Here is a 19,634-nt window from a genome sequence, read left to right on the forward strand (position 1 = left end):
GCCGTACAACGCCAGGTGCACAATTAAATCGAACAATTGCGATTTGCGAGGCACTCTATTCCACGCAGGCAACGCTCGTGGACTTCAAACATTAAGGACTTATTTTATATAAGTTGTTTATTTTGTTAACTTAACATTTTTGAAAAACTCATTCAGTATTAAGTACCAATTGCTACTCCCTAAAGTATGCACATGTGTTATTTACGAATTTAATATTATTACATATTCTTTTGTATGTGTTGCCTGTTTTTTTTAACTTATTATACTTTCGAGATGGAAATATTCATAAACTAACATAGTAGGCCATTGACAATTTAAATATCCAAGGAATATTCTCTAGAGAATGGTGCCATTTTACCTCTTAAAAGTTTGCGTGGCTTTAACTTCACGGAACAAGTTCCACTAAATAGTAATAAATATAAATCTTAAACCTTTATTGACATTTTAATTTACAATTTAAAAATATATAAAATGAACAAATAAAGGAAAATGTTATTAATTAGTTTAAATACAATATACACGTGAGTGATAGACTAGCTAAGGAAGAAATTATAAGGTCACTTAAAAGTTATTTTAATATAAAATTTATAAAATATTATCTTATAAAATCGCGAAAATTCAAAGAACCTATTTAATATATGTATATTGTAAAGTTGTAACTCACATCGCTAACTGTACATAAGAAGATTATGAGAAAATCTATTATATTAATTTTTCTAATATGGGTGGTGGATTCTACTTCTTTGATGAATGTCTGGGAACATTTATCAGAGTAATTTAACGCAAAACAATATTTTTTTTAATATTTTATTTTATCTGTTCGTCACGCAAATCTTAGAATCGGCTTAACTGATAAGTGTTAGAGTAGAGTTTTCACTATTATATATTGGCAAGCGTCCCTTTACATTTAGTGTTTGTTTTAGTACAATCGGTTCATAAATATAAAAGTAATGTTACTGTAAACTATTTGGTTCGACAAAATTGCTACACAATGTTTTTTTTTATTGGCTAAAGCTTTAATTTTCAATGTGTTACTTTAATATGATAAGATATAAGAAGCCGATTAGTTTCAACATAATTGTATATTTCGAGCGGGCGAAACGCGAGCTAGTCGCTAGTACCTAAATACAAATATTTATTTTATATACTAATATGCATTTATATAGTATATAAAATATTGCACATTTATTGTATCTTATATAAAAATAACTGGGATACAACGCCACCTGAACCTGATATCGAATTCCATCGACCCCTGACATTTGCGAGAGCATTACAGGCCACCGAGCTGGGACGTTTCTAAGTAGGGCAAACCCGTGCTTATGTAGCGTCTGTTAAACCTAGACGTCTAAGGGTCCACCCTCGCTTCCGGTGACAAGAGCACTGCAGTAGTAAATATATATAATAAGTTTTATGTATATTTATATTGGCTAAGCTAAATCAATATCTTGATCTTGCTTGAGGCCACTCGCGACTGTTAAGGCGACATATTGAAGGTTCGATTTTCACTCTAGAAATCGAAATATTTATTATTTTTATTTTCTAGCTCTGGTAACAAAGTAAAAAACGATGTTAACTTCTGCCATTCGACACGCACTGCCTTCAGAATTCGGCATAAAGATGTATTGTGCTTTTCGTTGTTGCTAATGTTGGTAAAAAAAAGTTACCCCAGACAATTAAGTATTTACGAATTACAAACACGCACTTCGATTTTATCGTTTGAGTAAATATCAACAAAAAATATTTCTGTCAAATGCATCGTGAACCATGGGAAGTGAGCCGTAATCGAGGCATGACAGCAGGACTTAAACACAAGAGAAAACGCTTCAAACAACATTGTTTCATAATGTTTCTATAACGATATAGGTAGCATAATTGGTTTCGTAACACAGGACGTAAGACTTCTTGAGGTAGCCCAGTCTGCGGTGTAAGTTTCAAGGCGTATAAATTGCATTTGCATGTAAAAATAGATGCACTGTTAATACGTATTGATTATCGAATGAGTCATTCCATGTTTGGAGGTCAGAGGGAGTTTAAACTCGAAAGCTAATCTAATTATTAGTAAAGATGCTGTCTGAAATAAGAATTATTATTACAATTTTTAAGGCTTCATAGGTGCCTAAAAGTATTATTTCAATATTTTTGGGAATAAATTATAATATCGTTTTTTTTTAGCTTAATGTTGTGCTCCTGGTACATGCGGGGTAGACAGAGGGAGCCTGTCTTGTATTAAGGGCACCCCGCATCCTACTTTCTGCCGAATTATAGAGGCATTGCATGTTAACTGACGGAATTACGTTTGCCTTGAAAGCACAGAGACGAAATAAAATAAATATTTAATTAAATATTTTGAGTCGAATCCACAATCTATCGCGATTATAGTCATACGCTTGTGCCCCTCGCCACAACCCTCCTCGGCCCGAATTATATTTTATTTTTTTATATATAGAAAGAATCATCTTCCATACTCGTAACAGCTGGTGATACGTGTCTCAGACAATAAATCTAGCGTGAGCAGATATAGTATCGTAAACAAATTGTTGTCTATCAGTTTAAAAACGTACGCATCGTTTTGGCTCATGAAAGTAGTCATTTTTTGTTTAACATTCAATATACGTAATACATAAATTGGCAATTTATTTAAAACAAATGTTATTGATGGTTTTTTATTACATTTAATTTAAATATTATATTGTTAATACTATGCTATGTTCGACCAACGGAAAATTTTCTTTCCTTTCATTATCATCAGATGAAAGTTAGACATGGGACCGATCCATTTTTAATATCACTCTCGCTAAAGTCTCGAAACAGATATCGATCTATCTTGTCCGAAATAGACGCGCCATTCGCAAATTCATACAACCTTGACCTATGTACTGAAATACCTGACAGACTGTTTGATGTTGAAGTTAATATTCAGTCTGAATAATTATTTCATGCTTACTTTTTACCCCTGACTGGGTTATATAATAATTATATAAGCTATTAGCAAATAGCAGATTTTATTTGATTATATTAGTACATGTGAGAACATTATTATGTATGTTTCAGTATATTTTCATTGGCATACTAAGGAAGGCAGAGGGAACCAAGTCTTAACACACTCTGTTCCCCTCTTCATTATAAATAATTTTAAATATTCCCTAAATGATTACATTCATTTTGTATGATCATAATTTTATTATATTAAGTTCTCTTCACAATATGAAAAAGTCATCACAATAATTATTTAAATGTCTTACTAAAAATATTGAAGAATGCTAATATCAAGAAATCAACCTTTTGATGATGAGGAAAAATAATTAACTTACTATCATAGATTAATTGTTAAGTTTTCTCAATAATTAGAAAATTTGTTAAAACTTAGTGTTAAGGCACTCTGTACAAATTTGTGACAGTGGATTGTGTGGCGAACTCAACATGCTGTTTCTCTACCAGAATATGAAAATGTATATATTTCATTAAACTGAGGGGGTGACCAAACCCATAAACATGTTTGCAGTCAAACATAGTGCCACTGCATTACAATGGTCTTACAATCATTTTAATATATGATGGATAATGGTTAAACATTTTTAAGTATATTTGTGTATTCACTGTGAATATTAAATTATATTAAACTATTGATATATCAATATTAAATGGTTACAATTAAATATTAACTAACAATATACAATGTATTTTTATGTGAATTATAGAAAATTTAAACATCCTTTAAAACAATACTAATTAATTTGATCAAGTCATTTAGTAATACAGCATTTCTAAGTTGATTTAATATAACATAAGTAAATAAGAACCTATTTAGCACTTCTATAAAATAACTGTATGGCTATGGCAGTATTAATCAAGTAAGTTTAATTACATATCAAATAAAATTTGTGTATATTTTGTTTATTACATTTATTATGTTGATGAATAAGTGTATGTCATTAAAACTGCAGGTTTTTTTTTGTGTGTAACAAAATATGTATCAAATATGTTTTTTTAATGTAAAAGTATTACATTTAATTCTTCATATTTTGTATTTAGTTATGATTTTAATAGTTAGAAATTTCATATCTTTCATAGCATAAATTTATTTTTGTAGTAAAAATTTCATATATTTAAGTTATTATTCAATATAAATTAGGAATTACATAAACAACAACAATCGACAAAGCGATATTTGTCATATATCATAAAAAATATATACTTTCTTCGTCTTTAAGTTTAAAAGTTAAGCTGAGATAAATGTTTTAAAAGCAACATAGCTACTGTCAAATTATTTGTAAATAACTGCTAAATATACATAACCAAAAACGTTAAATATATCCAAACTGACAACTACAAACTTACCATCTTTGACATTCTTCGAAGACTGCGAGGATGACACTCCGGGTATTGTTTTATCACTCGCACAGTACATCGTAACAGTCTCTACAAAAATTATATTAATTAAAATAATTCAGTTCTCTATAATATAGCATATTATTATCTTACAATCAGTATAATAACACAAGACATTCGCATATAATGCGAAACGCGTCGGCCATTCCACATTCCGATTGTAAATATGGCGTCATAGACAATAAACACATTAGGGCACATACACATCCTTTGCTGAAAATTAAAAAAATATTTTTTAATAACACTATGGACGTTTGTATTTCATTAAAACGGTCTCAAAAGTAATTTAACTACGATGTTTTTACCATTTTTCGGAACTACAATATATTTGTTACTTTTCTTAAAGAAACATAAATTTCGTAATCTATAATGAAATTTCAGTACCCTGCTGAACATTGACTGTAACGTCAAATACTAAGTCTATGGTTAAATATATTTCAGCACTGTTTTCGGCAACAACGATGAATTTATCATAAATATATTTTAATTTACCATTCTAATTGAATAGTGATATAAAAATGATGCAGCATCAGTATTGGGTGACTAAAAAAACTGTTCTAAAGAGATTAGGGACAAAAGAGGATGAGTGTATCGTTTCTTCCGATGCGGAACTTGATGCCAAATTAGAGTTGTTTCGATCAATATCTGATAGCTGTTTGCAATTACAGCGTGTATTAGATCAGTATCAAGAGCGGATTTGTATTTTAGCGCAAGAAGAAAATGCTTTAGGAAAGTTTTTACGAGATGCAGGTAAAGACGGTGATGCAGCAGGAAAGCACATGATATCAGCTGGTAAAGCAATCTCGTACTCCGGCCAGCAACGTCTCTCAGTTAGGCCGCCACTGCTACGACTTTATCATGAGGTAGAAACATTCAGATGTCGCGCCGTAAAAGATATGAGAGCCACAGTGTCTGCCATGGAAAAAGCTCGTATTGAATACCGCGCTGCCCTTAGTTGGATGAAATCAACTAGCGCTCAATTGGATCCTGATACTGGACGTGGTTTGGATAATTTTCGAAAAACACAGCGGCAAGTTCGCGAAAGTAAAAAAGTTTTTGACAAATTAACTCTTGATGTACTTCAAAAGGTAAAAACCTAACATTATTATACATAATAAAATATTTAGTACCCTTATTAAATTTTATAAAAATATACTCATTCATAAATTGTTTACAGATTGATTTATTAGCAGCAGCAAGGTGCAATATGTTTTCACATGTATTATCCAATTACCAAAGTTCCTTTTTAAATTTTACAACAAAAACTGGTCAAACATTGGAAGCTACTGTGGATACTATGAAAGATACACCACAATATGAATTTTATATTTTAAAGAGCTTAGGAGAAATAGATGGTAATCAGGAAGAGAGTATACCAGACAAAGACCAGATGTTGTTCTTCCAAGTAAATGTTTACTATTTTTACTTCACACTATATCACACATATAAGTGGATTTACAGAATATAATGAAATTATTGAGTGTATTTAGTAGTGGTATAAACTAAAAATCTCTAGAAACTATCCTGTTATTGGTATAATAAAATTGTCAAATTTGATATTATTGTTAATTTTTAGCTAAATCTTTTGCAATCAATTTCAACATCAAACAAAACTATTATAATTTACAGGATGAATACAAAGATGAAAAGCCAGATAAACCACAAACTGAAGAGAATTCTCAAGTTGATAAAGAAATGCAACCGTCCAATGATAAACCTATTGAAGAACCATCTACATCAACTAGTTTAATTGACACTAACACTGAAGGAATAATAAAACCAGCTATAGAAAACAATGTTAATGAAGATTTAGCAGGTTTACTACTGGATTGTGACATGCCAGCTAATTTTGGTTCTTTTATGCCATCTCAGTTGTTACAGGTAATATATTTTTTGTATTTTTGAGTGTCATGCATCATCAAGGATAGATAAGAAAATCTATTCTGTGTTTTCTGTCTTGAATTTGAGACACTACCTGTTGAATGGCTTCTAATACCACATGCCAAATATTAACAAACCCACAAGCATTGCACTAAAAAAATATATATATACTTTGAGTCTGTCTTGGTACAGCAGTACAGAATTTGACTATAAAATTGACAATTGTGGGTTTAATTTCCACAAGGGGATATAAATTATTTTTATTTCCTTGCTTTAGTAACAGAATGTGGCAATGGAGTGTAAACTTTCTCTGTCTAATACATAAGAAATACAGTGTACAGCGAAAATAATCCTATATTCTTTAGAAGATCTTGTTATGAATACTACTGTGTTTATTTTTTATTTTTTATTTAATATGTTGATCACATAACTGACTAATTATTATTATATATTTTAATTTTAGAACTTAAACACCAACTTGCTAGAAGGTTCTCTGACACCAGTTCATTCTATCACAAAAGACACCCAGCCTGCTTCTCAGCCACAGCCTTCAAAAACAGTACCTAAGAAAGACGACAAGGCTGCCTGGTTTAAACTATTTGCAGAATTGGATCCTCTTGCTAATCCCGATAGCCTTTTGGGAACCAATAATAACCAAAGTCATGCAGCTTAAGTAAAATAGAATCAGTTAATGTCACAGCCACAGTCTAAGACAAAACTTTAAAAAGATGAATAATTATTTGAAATATTGGATCCTCTTGCAAATTGACATGACTTACTGGGAATTAATAACAATCAAAAAAAGAATCATCCAAGTTCTTGGCTGCAGCCTAAGACAGTACTTTAAAGATGGATAAGTAAAAGAGAATCACAGTACTTCAGAAAGACTACAAGGCTGCCTATTTTAAATTTACAGAATTGGATCTTCTTTTAAATCCCGATAGCTTATTGGGAACTAATAATATTTAAAGTTATCCAGCTTAAGTCATCTAAAATGGATGTATCCAAGGCCTGTATTTGTAAAATGCTCTCAAGTTTGAGATAGATCCTGAGATACCGTTTTCGTTATTAATTGATATACCTTTGAATAAAAATGAAAATGGTATTTGAAGATCAATCTCAGACTTAAAGTGATTTATAAATAAGGGCCTAGGACATACAAATATTTCAGGGGGCCATTGTTTTGTGTGAAGTTATTTTTAATTTCCAGGCTTAATTTTGTGTAAGTAAAATTTTCACTCTTCTGTCTACGCCCATGCATCTAATCATTAATGGTATATAATATTGTGTACTTAGTATATATATTTTTTTGAAACTATATTTCTAAGTAAATCCTTATTTAAATTAATTATGCATTGAAGATGAATGTAACTTTTTGTGCAATATTGTTTATTTTTGAAAGTTTAACATTTCTGTTTGATACTTAAGCATGACTTATCTTCCAAAGCATTGTTAAAACAGCTATTTCTATTATTTAATGTGAATAAAGTAATAAAACCAGAAAAAAACCAGTAAATATAAAAATTGAGAAAGTTATGCAATTCAGTATTGCTGCAGCTAAATTAGTTTTCAAATTACTTAAATGTTTTTTTCTTAATAGTATATGAGAACATTTCCCAAAAGTACAGTGAACTGAATATTATGTACAAATATTTTGAAACACTTCAAGAAAACAGGGTTATCGATTTATGTAATGAAATGTTAACAGCATTATTTTCATTCCCAAAATTATATACGTAAAGCTTAGCATGACCAAATGTAATTTATGGTTATAATTTGAAATAATAAAAAATATATAAAAATGTATTTTTAAAATGTAAATAAATACTGTGGTATATCAAAACTGCAAAATATTTTCTGTTAATATCTAATTTTTGCTATAAAAAAATGTTGTGCAATGAAATAACATACCTTAACATATTTTTAAGGCTGCTAAGTTACACTAACTATAGTCTTATACTAAAGCTTGCAGCGCAACCATTATATACCAAATTTTATAAACTATTTAAATAAGATGCCCAAAATGACTAGTCTTCAATTTTATTATTAAATATAACATAATAAGCACTGCATTAATCTATTATCATTTGATTTGTATATTATGTTATATGCCAAATATATTATACTGCCTATTATAATTTAATTTTGTTTAAGTTGATGTTTAGTCTAGTCATATGCATATGTTAAAATTACCAAAGATTTGTTAAAATGTTAACCTTTTTAGTGTTTATGTTTAATTTACATTCCACATGTAATCTTGTCTTATATTTTAATCATTATAATAAAATTGTGTCCTTAAGTGGTCTTTGATTATATACGTAATTAAATTATATTCAGATTTTTTTCAATTTTGAGAGTGCAATTACAAAAAAAATCAGCTTCACGCTATATTCCGCACGCAGCAGGGTAGGTAGCGGGAATTTAGTGCTGTCACTTTCCGCGAGTATCGGACTATAGATATAGTAGGTAGATAGAAAGAGGTCCGATGATGGAAGGCTGGCTCGTAGCGATACGACAATCCCTGCTATCGCTATCTAAGGCTTCCATTACTCCATGCACTCCATGCTAGATGCTAGAGATGCCGCAAAGAGATGCACATCAGTGCATTCCCACTGGTCACTGTGATATACATGAAAAAGTGGGCAAAGAAAGATAGAGCTACAACATCATCACAGATCGACTTGTATATGTATTATACAAAAAGATAAGGCTTTAGATTTGGAACTCTTTACAATTGCAACATAAAAATGTAAACCTTACAATTTACACTGTAAAATTCCAAATTTTTAATTATTTAAATTTGAAGTTTACGTTTTAAGAAGGGTATATATATACTCTATAGGTTTTAAATAAATGTCTACTTATTGTCAATACTCGACTGTCATGTAACTTGACATTGACAGTGACAAATTGTTATTTGTCATTATTAAATTTTTCGGATTCAGTGCAATTTTTTGATTTCAGTGGAGTCGATATGTTACTCGCATGCCCAAAAATATTATTTAACTAGTATTCTAAATACTATAGAAAATATTTTCTGAAACAATATACTTATTTGTTATACCAAAATGTTGAATTCATGTAGGTTTACGTTTTCTTACCATTAGTTTCTTATTATTAAATGACGCGAATTTTTTAACAATAGTTTAATGCAGTGATTCGCAGTTTTCTGAGCTTTGAAGATCCTCCTGAGAGAGTACTTGAAGTCCAATCAGACAACTATATATCAAGGCCTATACACTACAGGGATGATGCTATGTTACTTTATGGACCAAAACTGCCTGCGGGAGGCAAAAATACGAAGGATAAATATTATGAAATTGTGCTTCACAAACCATTTACTGAAAGCTTACATCATATGTACAGGTATGTGATCACTTGTCCTTTTTTATGGTTAATTCTTTTATAAATAAAATGTTGATCTTAATGTTTATAAATTATATTTTTGTTTGTCATCAGCTTATATCGATCGGAAAATCGAGAAACTTGTGAAGAGAGATTTATTGTGTTTAAAGAAAAAATACCTCTATATATTAAAATAACTAAAGAAGTAAGTATAAATATTGTTGTAACCTAAATAAGATATGATAACAAAGATTAATATTTGACCTATTTACTAGCTACTCCTCTAATGATAAGGGTATTAGAATCATTTGTTTTTTAATCACTTTTGGCTTATATTTATATGTAACTTTATATTTTTTGTTGATATTATCATGTGATCAGACTTAAAGCTATGAACAAATGTGTGGAAAGTAATAATGATTTATAAGGAACTCATTCCATCTATGAAGTAACCTTATTACATAATTATAGAAGAATTATAAATAAATTATTTATTAAGTCAGAATTAAATAAAAAAAATAATATGTGAATTTTAAATATTAAAATGTTGGGGTTGAGTACTCAACCATTTTTTTAATTATTCTACTTACATGAACATAGTGTGGAAAGTTTTTTAACATGTACTGTTATAACCATTGATGACACATAAAATTATGTGCTACATGTTAATATTATTCATAATTATGAAGGGTAATTACCCACCCACATAAAATTCTCCACAGCTATATTTCTAACTAATAACATAAGTCATAATAACAATTACTGTTAAAGTTAATCAAAACTAAGCATTGAATGAGAAACAAGACCTTGATTGAGCTCAGTCATTATTTTGTATTTTTATGTTAATCTTATTAAAATATAATCATTATAGATATTTAATAACAAGAACAGTTGTATATTTTTTATTTATATATAAAACAATTCACTACACTATATTTACCCGTCTCATATTTGGAGTTATTTTGTTTATTTACTGACAAATTCATTTTAGTGTTCAGTGGCAAGCCTCCAAAAAGTTTGCGATGAGCTTACTAAACACAAGTCCTGGTCCCTAGCACATCTTGTGACACACTTTGGACAGTATGAGCTGTTTAATGATCCTGATATACAAAGGTTAATAGATGATGTTGATTCTGCCACAGGAATGACTCCAGTGATGGTAAATGATAATCAATAAGTCTTTTTTCTTTTCATATTGTTCCACATATTTTAGACTATGCAGGGAGGGAGAGATAACCTATTGTTAAATCTAAACTTATTTTTTGTCTTATTTTTGAGAGATTGCATGTAAGAAACGGAAAGAAAAAGGTCTTGAAACTGTTAACATTTTTTATTTACTTTTTTTAAAAATAATAGTGGCTTTATAGATGTGAATTATTATATAAAGGAACATTTTAGATTGCAATCAAAGCTTCCAACTTAAGAATGGTACAAAGTCTTGTCTCATTGAACTGTACACTGGAGACTATAGACCTTGAGGGTAACACTGTCCTGCATTATGCTGCTGCTAGCAATAAAGAGATTATTAATGTAAGTATTATTACATTTTTTTTTAGACTTTGAGTATATTTAACATAAAGCACCATTTTTAGCTCACACTCTATCTCTCATAGCATGCCATAGCATGTCACAGTGATTGTAATATTAGACATCCCTTTCGGACTTTCCGTCCCAATATGTGATTCCCTATTAGAGTCTCAACACTCTAATTGGGAATTCTTTAGAGCTACACATATTCCTGAGTGACACAGTGGCCTAAATATAGCTACAAATGGAAAATCCATTCATTCCTATTGAATTAATTTTACAATTGGCATACATATACTAAAAATGGCATTAGAGACAATTATTATACGTGTATTTTTTTGTTAAATGTATCTAAGGACGTGATTCAGTTTCTTTTCTTTATGTCATGTTTGACTTGCCGCTGTTTTTTCTCTAGCGCGAGACGCAAAATATTTACATCCTTTTATAGCTATTACATGTTGACTATATTGTACGCTTTGCAGGAGATACAATTGGCAAAACAGTAAAGTTTTTATAACTCTATGAATATTTAATCTATCAATTTTCTAGATTCTATCACCAAAAGTGTCATCGTACCTAAACAAGTACAATAAGCAGGGCTACACGCCCCTGCACATGGCGTGCCTCGCAAATGCGCCCGACTGCGTGCGCGCGCTGTTGCTCGCTGGCGCGAACGTAAACCTGCCGGCCGCGCAACGCTCCGTTGCTAGCGGGGGGAGCTCTATACCGGGTATGTGTATATGTGTGTGTGTAGGTAGACCTGGGCACAGGTAGAGATGGTGGCTTAACGTGATGTAATATAGCCTTCATTGGTAAGTTCTATCGTAACTTAAACTTTTTATAAAAAAGGCAATGTCATCCAATTTTCACATTTTCTAAGCAAAGCTGAGTAAACAATGCAGGACTCATTACTGTTATTATTATATTGTCTGTTTAATAAATATTTTAATTAATCAATTTATCAATTCTATCATTCCTAAGTCTCTAAGCATTTATTATAAAAATTATTCATACAGATCCCTATATATACACGTAAATCCCAATATTCTGGTGAATCACTGGCACATTACCAAAAATGCATAAATGAATTGATCACCAAATAAAATTAAACAATACAAAATAAAACGTAATGGGTTAATTAAATTTTATTATATGAGCTGCAAAATAACAATGTAAATAGACTATATAGTAAAAATATTAGGCCGTATTGCCATTCATTACTTAGGCTTCTGTCGGAATCGATACATTAGTAGAGAAGTGGAAAGTGACTATGGACTCTAAATGTTTTTTGGCTGACATTGTGCCGGATATAACAAGTATTTATTTATTATTTAATCTGTGATTTATGTATTTTTTAATTTTTTAGGTCGTGTTTTTATTAAATCAATTGTTTAAACAATTTTTTCAATTTCGTGGTATCTCTTAAGTGTGGCAATGTTTAAGTTGTGTGTGTGATGTTAATTAATAAAAATATTATTTTTATTAAAAGATTTATTTTTATACAACGCAAAATATTAAATATTTACCGTAATTCATTGTATATTGAATATAAAAAAATAGTCAAGCATATATGTATATTAGATATTTGAATTAAATGAATCCTGTTAAGGCCATAAGTCGTTATTTTAATTGATTTTATTACTGCTAAGTATAATAATATTTATTGTTATAATATTTTATGTATACAATGAATCATTAAACAATTTCTTTTATGGAGCATAGTAAAAAAATATTTTAGATTGTGACTGTGATTGTAGGTTCAATTTCCAGTAGGATGCATAAATATATTCAGAATATTTCTCTTTCTCTCATTTTATATATTCAATAGACTATCTATCGATGCATAAAGATGGTATTTTTTACTTAGAATACGAAAAAAAATTAATATTACTATTTAAAAATTTTAAGGCATCGTCGGCGACGTACTCCAAGACAACCAACCCAAGTTATTCCAACAAGATATGAAACGTGGCGGCACTCCACTACACTGGTCGATATCGCGCGAAGTTATCGAAGCTTTGGCTGACAAAAACTGCGATATAAACGCTTTAAACTTCGATGGACGAACAGCTTTACATATAATGGTGTTGAGAGGACGACTGGAATGCGCTGTGGCCTTACTATCAATGGGCGCGGAACACTCTATTAAAGATAATGAGGGCAATACACCACTGCATTTGGCTGTGAAGCAAACTAATATAGAAATAGTGCAAGCTTTAATCGTTTTTGGAGCAGATTTGGAGTCTAAAAATAATTCTGGGTATACAGCGCGACACGTTGTGCCCAATGAAATGAAAAATAACGGTTATGATAAGATTTTATATGTGTTACACGCTGTAGGTGCACAGAGGTAAGTGATTAACGGTTATAAGACAAAGTCATTCTTCATCATTGTATATGTAGATCTCTTAAGAGATCGTCGACGAGATACTTCGTTTAAACGACGTAACGGATTTTAGTATGATTTTCGCTAATTGACTAGAGCGTAAACCACTTCAGCCTAGGTGACAAGATATATAGAGGCATTTTAACAGCTTCACCTGTATTGCTTAGACACTTCGCTCTGCACTTTACCTAATATCTAATTCTGGAGGCATTCCGTGTTAATTGGCAGAACTCAAAGCTAAAATTATTTTTTACTAGTGTAGAGAATTTATGGTTTAGTATTCAAAGCGCGGTTCTAAGAGGCGCGGGTTCAAATCCCATTACGTTTAAACTTTTGTACGCTTTATCAAAACGTATGTCTATATATAATTTTCTTAACTAAATGTAGAAGTAACACTAAAAATGTTCGTAAATATTATTTCAGATGTTCATCAGACATGTCAGGGTGTGGTCCAGGTTGTTCTTCCAAAGGGGAATATAATGGAGTGCCACCAGAATCTGTCGCTAAAGCACCGGTAAGAGATGAAATAAACGATATGTTAAACGCCGCTACTATGGCAAAGGCGGCGGCCATGGATGCTAATGAAAAACAGGGACGGTAAGTTTTAAACAGCTGTTTTGCAAACATTTTTAAAAACGTCACAATTTTAATTTTCCATGTATCTAATTAGGATTCAAACTCACACGTCTGGGAAAATCCTTCATATAAAATGTATGGGGATCGTACTGCGTTAAGTGATCTCTCAACGCTAATTAAATAATGTTACGAGATGTAAAAACAAATAAAATTAAGACCTCGTGGCGCAGTGGCACAAAAGTGTGACTAAAAACGCAACCGTTGTAGGTTTTGTTCTTACTTGGGGGAATGAACACTAGTAACAAGTTCTGCTACTCAACACGCAATGTCTCAAAAATCGAGAGGAAAGTAGCGAGTGTCTTAAAATGAATCTATATAGTTATATACGTGATACAAGTAGAAGCTAAAAAACTGACAAACAATTGCATTTCCAGCCTACTCTGTCTAGATGGCGGCGGCATAAGAGGTCTTTTATTAATTCAAATACTATTAAACCTCGAAGCGGCGGTTGGCAAGCCAATCATACATTGTTTCGACTGGGTAGCTGGCACTAGTACTGGTGGTATACTGGCACTGGCATTGGCAAGTGGCAAAACTCTCAGAGAATGTCAAAGATTGTACTTCAGGATGAAGGAACAAGCGTTTGTGGGTCACCGGCCGTATTCATCTGAAGTTTTAGAGACTATACTTAAGGAGAATTTGGGTAAGCTTTAGTATGTTCTGTACTTTTATAATAAATCATTTTATTGTTCAACAGGTTCTTTTAATATAGTGTATTTTAGGTACTTTTTTATTTAATGTTACGTTTATATGTAAACTAGCGACCCTATTGCGGCTTCGCCCGCTTTTACTACTGGATTATTCATATAATGTATGGTAGGACTTTATACACATTTATCGTATTTATGTTAATTTACATAAGAATGTACAAATAATAAACTATATATAAACCTTCCCTGAGAAATACTCGACCTAATGGTGAAAACCGCATCCAAATCCGTTGGGTGGTTTAGAAGAAGAAGAGTTAGAAAGTTCAGACAGACACAAAAAGCGACTTTGTTTTATAAGATATAGGATACAGAAGAAACAAATTATACAGTGAAAAATATGACTGTATAATTTATTTATTAATCCTAAATAATAATATTCTTTGTAAAAAAAAATAAAAAGAATCATACTTTTTTATTTACTTTCATAGAATATCTCAATTGAGTAATTATTGTTTATTTTCCCTTTTTACTTACAGGTACCGAAACAGTAATGGCGGATATAGACCATCCAAAACTAATGATCTTAGCTGTGCTTGCTGATAGGAAACCGGTTGATTTACATATATTTAGAAATTATCAATCTGCGCAGGATATATTAAATGAATATAATGGAACATTTAGTGAGTAATTTAAAAAAAAATAACTTCGTATTGTTAGCGTGTAAAATAAACAGATAAATAATTAAGAAAGACAGTTCTATGCCGTGGTCGAATTTCTAATTTTCTTTACTTTGTCTGAATTTTGAATTTTCTTTACTTTCCATTCTTCGTGAGTATTGTAAATGCTCAAAAATTCAGAAAGCCTTACTTCGAGGCGGCCACGAGACATCAGCACTATTGTGAAAAGCATTTGTGTCTAGGTCCTCAAGCGGAGGCCAGTGATCGTAAAAAAGTGGTACTCCTACCACCGCCACCACCACCCGCCGAACAGTTAGTATGGCAGGCTGCTCGCGCTACCGGCGCTGCGCCTTCATATTTTAGGGCTTCGGAGAGGTAAGAATTAGAAATATTGTGTTGCTCCATAACCGAAAGTAAAAGGATAATTGAACTGCTTTTTATTTGTTCATTAGTACAATATATAAAGTAAATGTATTTGGATTTACTCATTTACATTTTGCAAATTGTATAATATAATAGGTTCCATATTGTGCTGCTAGTGCTGAATAAAAAAATGTTACAGTAAGGACGACCATGTCCCGGCCGTCTTGAAGTTAGCTGTATTGATTTTATATTTTTTTCTGACTTTTGTTCATTTTCGTTCCGAGTGAACAATGCACATAAGTTAATTTTAGCTAAAAGCTAAAGCTTAACTTTGGAGCGGCTACAATTCATCGACAGTACTGTATCTATATTAATTATTTATTTGTTTACCTTCCAGGTATCTCGACGGCGGTCTGATAGGCAACAATCCGACATTAGACGCCTTAACGGAACTAGCGGAACTGGGACTCGCGTTAGAAGCGACGGGACAACACGAGAAGGCTAAGAAAACACGACTAAAAGTTGTGGTGTCTTGTGGAACCGGTATGTACAGGGGATGATTTAGTCATTAATTGTAATTTTTTTTCGGATTTTCCCGTTCCCGTAGGAATTTCGGGAAAACTTCTCTTAATTTTTTTAGCGTCACGCTGCATCCTGCATATAACAGAGTAAATAGGAGAGAACCTTGTGTTTAAAACACTACATTCTGTTTGTTCTATTTTATTTGTAAATTTGCTAATTAAAGAATATTGGTTAAAGTAATATGTATAATTGTTATATGTATGAATTTTCCTTGATCTTTTCAAATATTTTTTTCCAGGTTCAATACCAGTAACAGTGTTGAAAGACAGAGACGTGTTTATACCAGAGGGTCTGTGGGATACGGCGAGGCTGGCGTCCGGTATTACTGCTTTAAGCGGAATGTTGGTCGATCAGGTTAATATATTAAGTATTTATTTGAAAGTATTTTCTCGTTTAGTATCACGCTATATCCCCCACTTATGATAGGGTAGGGAACCTAGTAGTAAGAAATGCCGTTCAAAAAGTTAGATGCTGTGCCATAACGGCCTCGTGGTTCAAAATTATTTTTATTTATGCCCTCCTAGTAGTTTAAATATAGATTTGATATAATCTACTTAACATTCATTGATGGAAACGAAGTTGTATTTACCAATACGACTAGCGGCCCCTGCGCAGCTTCGCCCGCTGGAACTATACGAACACGATAATTATAATTTTTTAAGAGTTTTTAGGTAAAATTGGTTGATTGTTTTAGTAAGCTTTTTTATACATTAAACAAATCTTAATTTAAATATTTAGGGGATTGTTGATTTATTCTGCTCGCAAAAAACGTCGTATTTGAAAAATGTTTCATTATATCATACTGTAAGAAAATTTAAATAATAGTCAGACATTTCTATTTATATATATATACTTATTTTGATTTACTACGATAGTTTGTATACTTAATCTGGCCATGAATAATGTTACATTTAAAAAGAAACAAAATATTACATTTATTTTTTTTTTATTTTTATACGCTTCTTCATTGTGTTTTCTTATTTTCGCTCCATTATATCGTAACTATATTCCTCCAACTAATATAGTTGTGATTTTAAATGGAGTGGGGTTATAAAGAGAAGCGATTGGCTGCAATTGCATTACATATATAAAGTAAGTATGAAGCTAAATATTTTTTTTAAAATCCTTCATACGCTTAGTATTAGTCTAATGTTTGTGCATCGGGCTATTGATAGGTACAATGAAACCCCTTCTGTTTGTGACAGAAAAAGATCTGGCCGTCCTGGTTGTGTTTGTCCGTAAAAGAGGTTCAAAGCAGGAAAGGAAGAAATATCGAAGAAATCCTTTCCAAAAGCACAAGACCGACCGAAGACCATGATGTGTATTTAAAAAGATACTTAGGATTTGCAACCTATAAAAGCTGCAAGAACCAAATATCATTATAAGCAAATATCTATTGATAATTTGTTAACATTACCATTAAATGTTGCGGTCATTACAGGCGACCCAAGCGGACGGACGCGTCGTGGAGCGCGCGCGCGCCTGGTGCACGTCGCTGGGCGTGCCCTACTACCGGTTCAGCGCTCAGATGTCGTTCGATGTCGCCATGGACGAGCGCAGCGACGCGCGCCTCGTGCGCATGCTGTGGGAGGCACATGCGCACGTGCGCGCTGCGCGCGACCGCGTGCTCGAGCTGGCAGCCATTCTGCGCGACTAGGTGAGTTAGCGAGTAAATGAGAGACTATACGACCATGTCGTGCTGTGGGAGGTGCGAAATTCAAAATTGGAACCTTAAAAACAATAATGTAATTATGTCTTGTTTCAGATAACATTCATTTGTACGCAATTTGCACAACATAGAGATTGCTGCTTTTAGTGTTTGAGTAGCTTTATTACAGTGAACTTCTTTTAAGAGTCAATGTAACGGGTATCTATGTATTGCTTTAGTTCTCGAGGGTATTTAATCTAGCAATTAATAATTTATTTTTCATTATGAAATTAATAGTTAGTTGTAATGATGTGGCTAATAGTACATAATAAAGTCAAATATATCGCTTATACTATGGAGTACATTTTATTTAAACATTAGATTAACTAATATATTTTAGTAAAATGTTACTGTACCGGACTATATTTTCATAGTTGTTGTTTTTAAATTATTTAGTGTGTTGTCTACCGGTAGGTAGCGCTATTTTACAATTAGGACAATAACAATAGAGATTTTTTTCTTTATTAATAATTCGAAGAATTATTTTAATGAAAACAATATTTTGACTTACATAGTAAAAAATTAAAATCTAAAATATCATTAACTCGCGCTCTAGATATGTATTTGTGTAATTCTTAACTCCATTACCGAATCTGTTTGTATTGTTTTGTTTATTATTATTTGTAAATGTATGTTCTTTTATTTTGTTAAAAAATCCATAGAAACTAAGTAATATATATATTTTTATCTCATAACGCTAAGGAAAAGGCTATAGACTATAGTACGCGAGTTTTTAAATATAGATGTATTTAATTTATTAAGAAATACTTTTCATTTATTCTTTTATTCAAAATTCGTTCAAAATAATAATTAGAATGGTTGTTATACATTGATTTTTATGCTCTTACTTGTATACAAAGTACAGATTCCGCGTTGCTATATGATATTACAAAAAATACGCGAGATTTAGTATTAAAGCATAAATATAAGAAAAATTCTGTTTTTTGAGCATGAATTTCATGAGTCCCATTTAGTATAATTAATAAAAATTGTTCAATGCCTTTGATAACTTCAAAAATTAGAAATCTTGTCTCAAAACATGGAAAAACTTTACACCATAGATTTCTTGTTTTAAATATTTGATTATTATAAGTGATTCGTTTATTTTTAGTTATTAACAGAAAAACGATAAATCTTGTGTATATGTGTATTGTTGACTGATAATAATATATGGAAATGAAATGTTAAAAATATATTTTGTTTTTATTTTCTTTTTCAGAACATCAACCCCCCTCTATTACCAGTAGTGCAGGTGGCAACTCCCCATTCCCGTTAGGGGAAATGATTATATTTCAATAATTTTATTGGTCATACGGCACACCTTGTCACTTCTCCCTTCGTCTTACCATTGATAGATGCCACTACGTAACACGAAGTTTTAAAAAAATTGTCGAAATTCTTGAAATAATGAATCTCTATGTTCTCCTTTGCATGTTGGTACTGGTATTGGAAAATAAAACAAATATTTCACAAAGCACTTTATTTTA

General features: G+C 31.4%; 3 protein-coding genes across 4 annotated transcripts in view; 2 read left to right on the forward strand and 1 right to left on the reverse strand.

Moving 5' to 3' along the window:
• Eip63E (cyclin dependent kinase Eip63E) overlaps positions 1–4,563 on the reverse strand; it is a 68,255-nt gene extending 63,692 nt beyond the window's left edge. For both annotated transcript variants that reach the window (XM_085187691.1, XM_085187686.1), the window contains exon 1: positions 4,342–4,563. In XM_085187691.1, coding sequence (XP_085043817.1) covers positions 4,342–4,411 — 70 coding nt within the window. In that variant the 5' untranslated portion in view covers positions 4,412–4,563. The remainder of the gene's footprint in view (positions 1–4,341) is intronic.
• A 223-nt stretch (positions 4,564–4,786) lies between these two features.
• On the forward strand, positions 4,787–7,896 carry ICA69 (islet cell autoantigen 1-like protein). The gene is made up of 4 exons (XM_085188077.1): positions 4,787–5,480; positions 5,570–5,797; positions 6,022–6,273; positions 6,737–7,896. The coding sequence occupies exons 1-4, from the start codon at positions 4,911–4,913 to the stop codon at positions 6,944–6,946; spliced, it is 1,260 nt and encodes a 419-aa protein (XP_085044203.1). The 5' UTR covers positions 4,787–4,910; the 3' UTR covers positions 6,947–7,896.
• Positions 7,897–9,188: 1,292 nt separating this feature from the next.
• Positions 9,189–19,340, forward strand: iPLA2-VIA (calcium-independent phospholipase A2 VIA). Its single transcript, XM_085187546.1, has 15 exons — positions 9,189–9,354; positions 9,429–9,639; positions 9,733–9,823; positions 10,610–10,777; positions 11,017–11,148; positions 11,695–11,875; positions 13,054–13,495; positions 13,955–14,128; positions 14,542–14,810; positions 15,354–15,497; positions 15,737–15,869; positions 16,255–16,400; positions 16,678–16,793; positions 17,881–18,096; positions 18,205–19,340. Exons 1-14 carry the CDS (start codon positions 9,342–9,344, stop codon positions 18,094–18,096), a joined length of 2,436 nt encoding a protein of 811 aa, XP_085043672.1. The 5' UTR covers positions 9,189–9,341; the 3' UTR covers positions 18,205–19,340.
• Positions 19,341–19,634: the final 294 nt, after the last annotated feature.

This window comes from Heliconius melpomene, chromosome 7 (assembly GCF_056956725.1).
Source record: "Heliconius melpomene rosina isolate 202511_hmr_F chromosome 7, ASM5695672v1, whole genome shotgun sequence".
In the NCBI taxonomy this organism is placed as follows: domain Eukaryota; kingdom Metazoa; phylum Arthropoda; class Insecta; order Lepidoptera; family Nymphalidae; genus Heliconius; species Heliconius melpomene.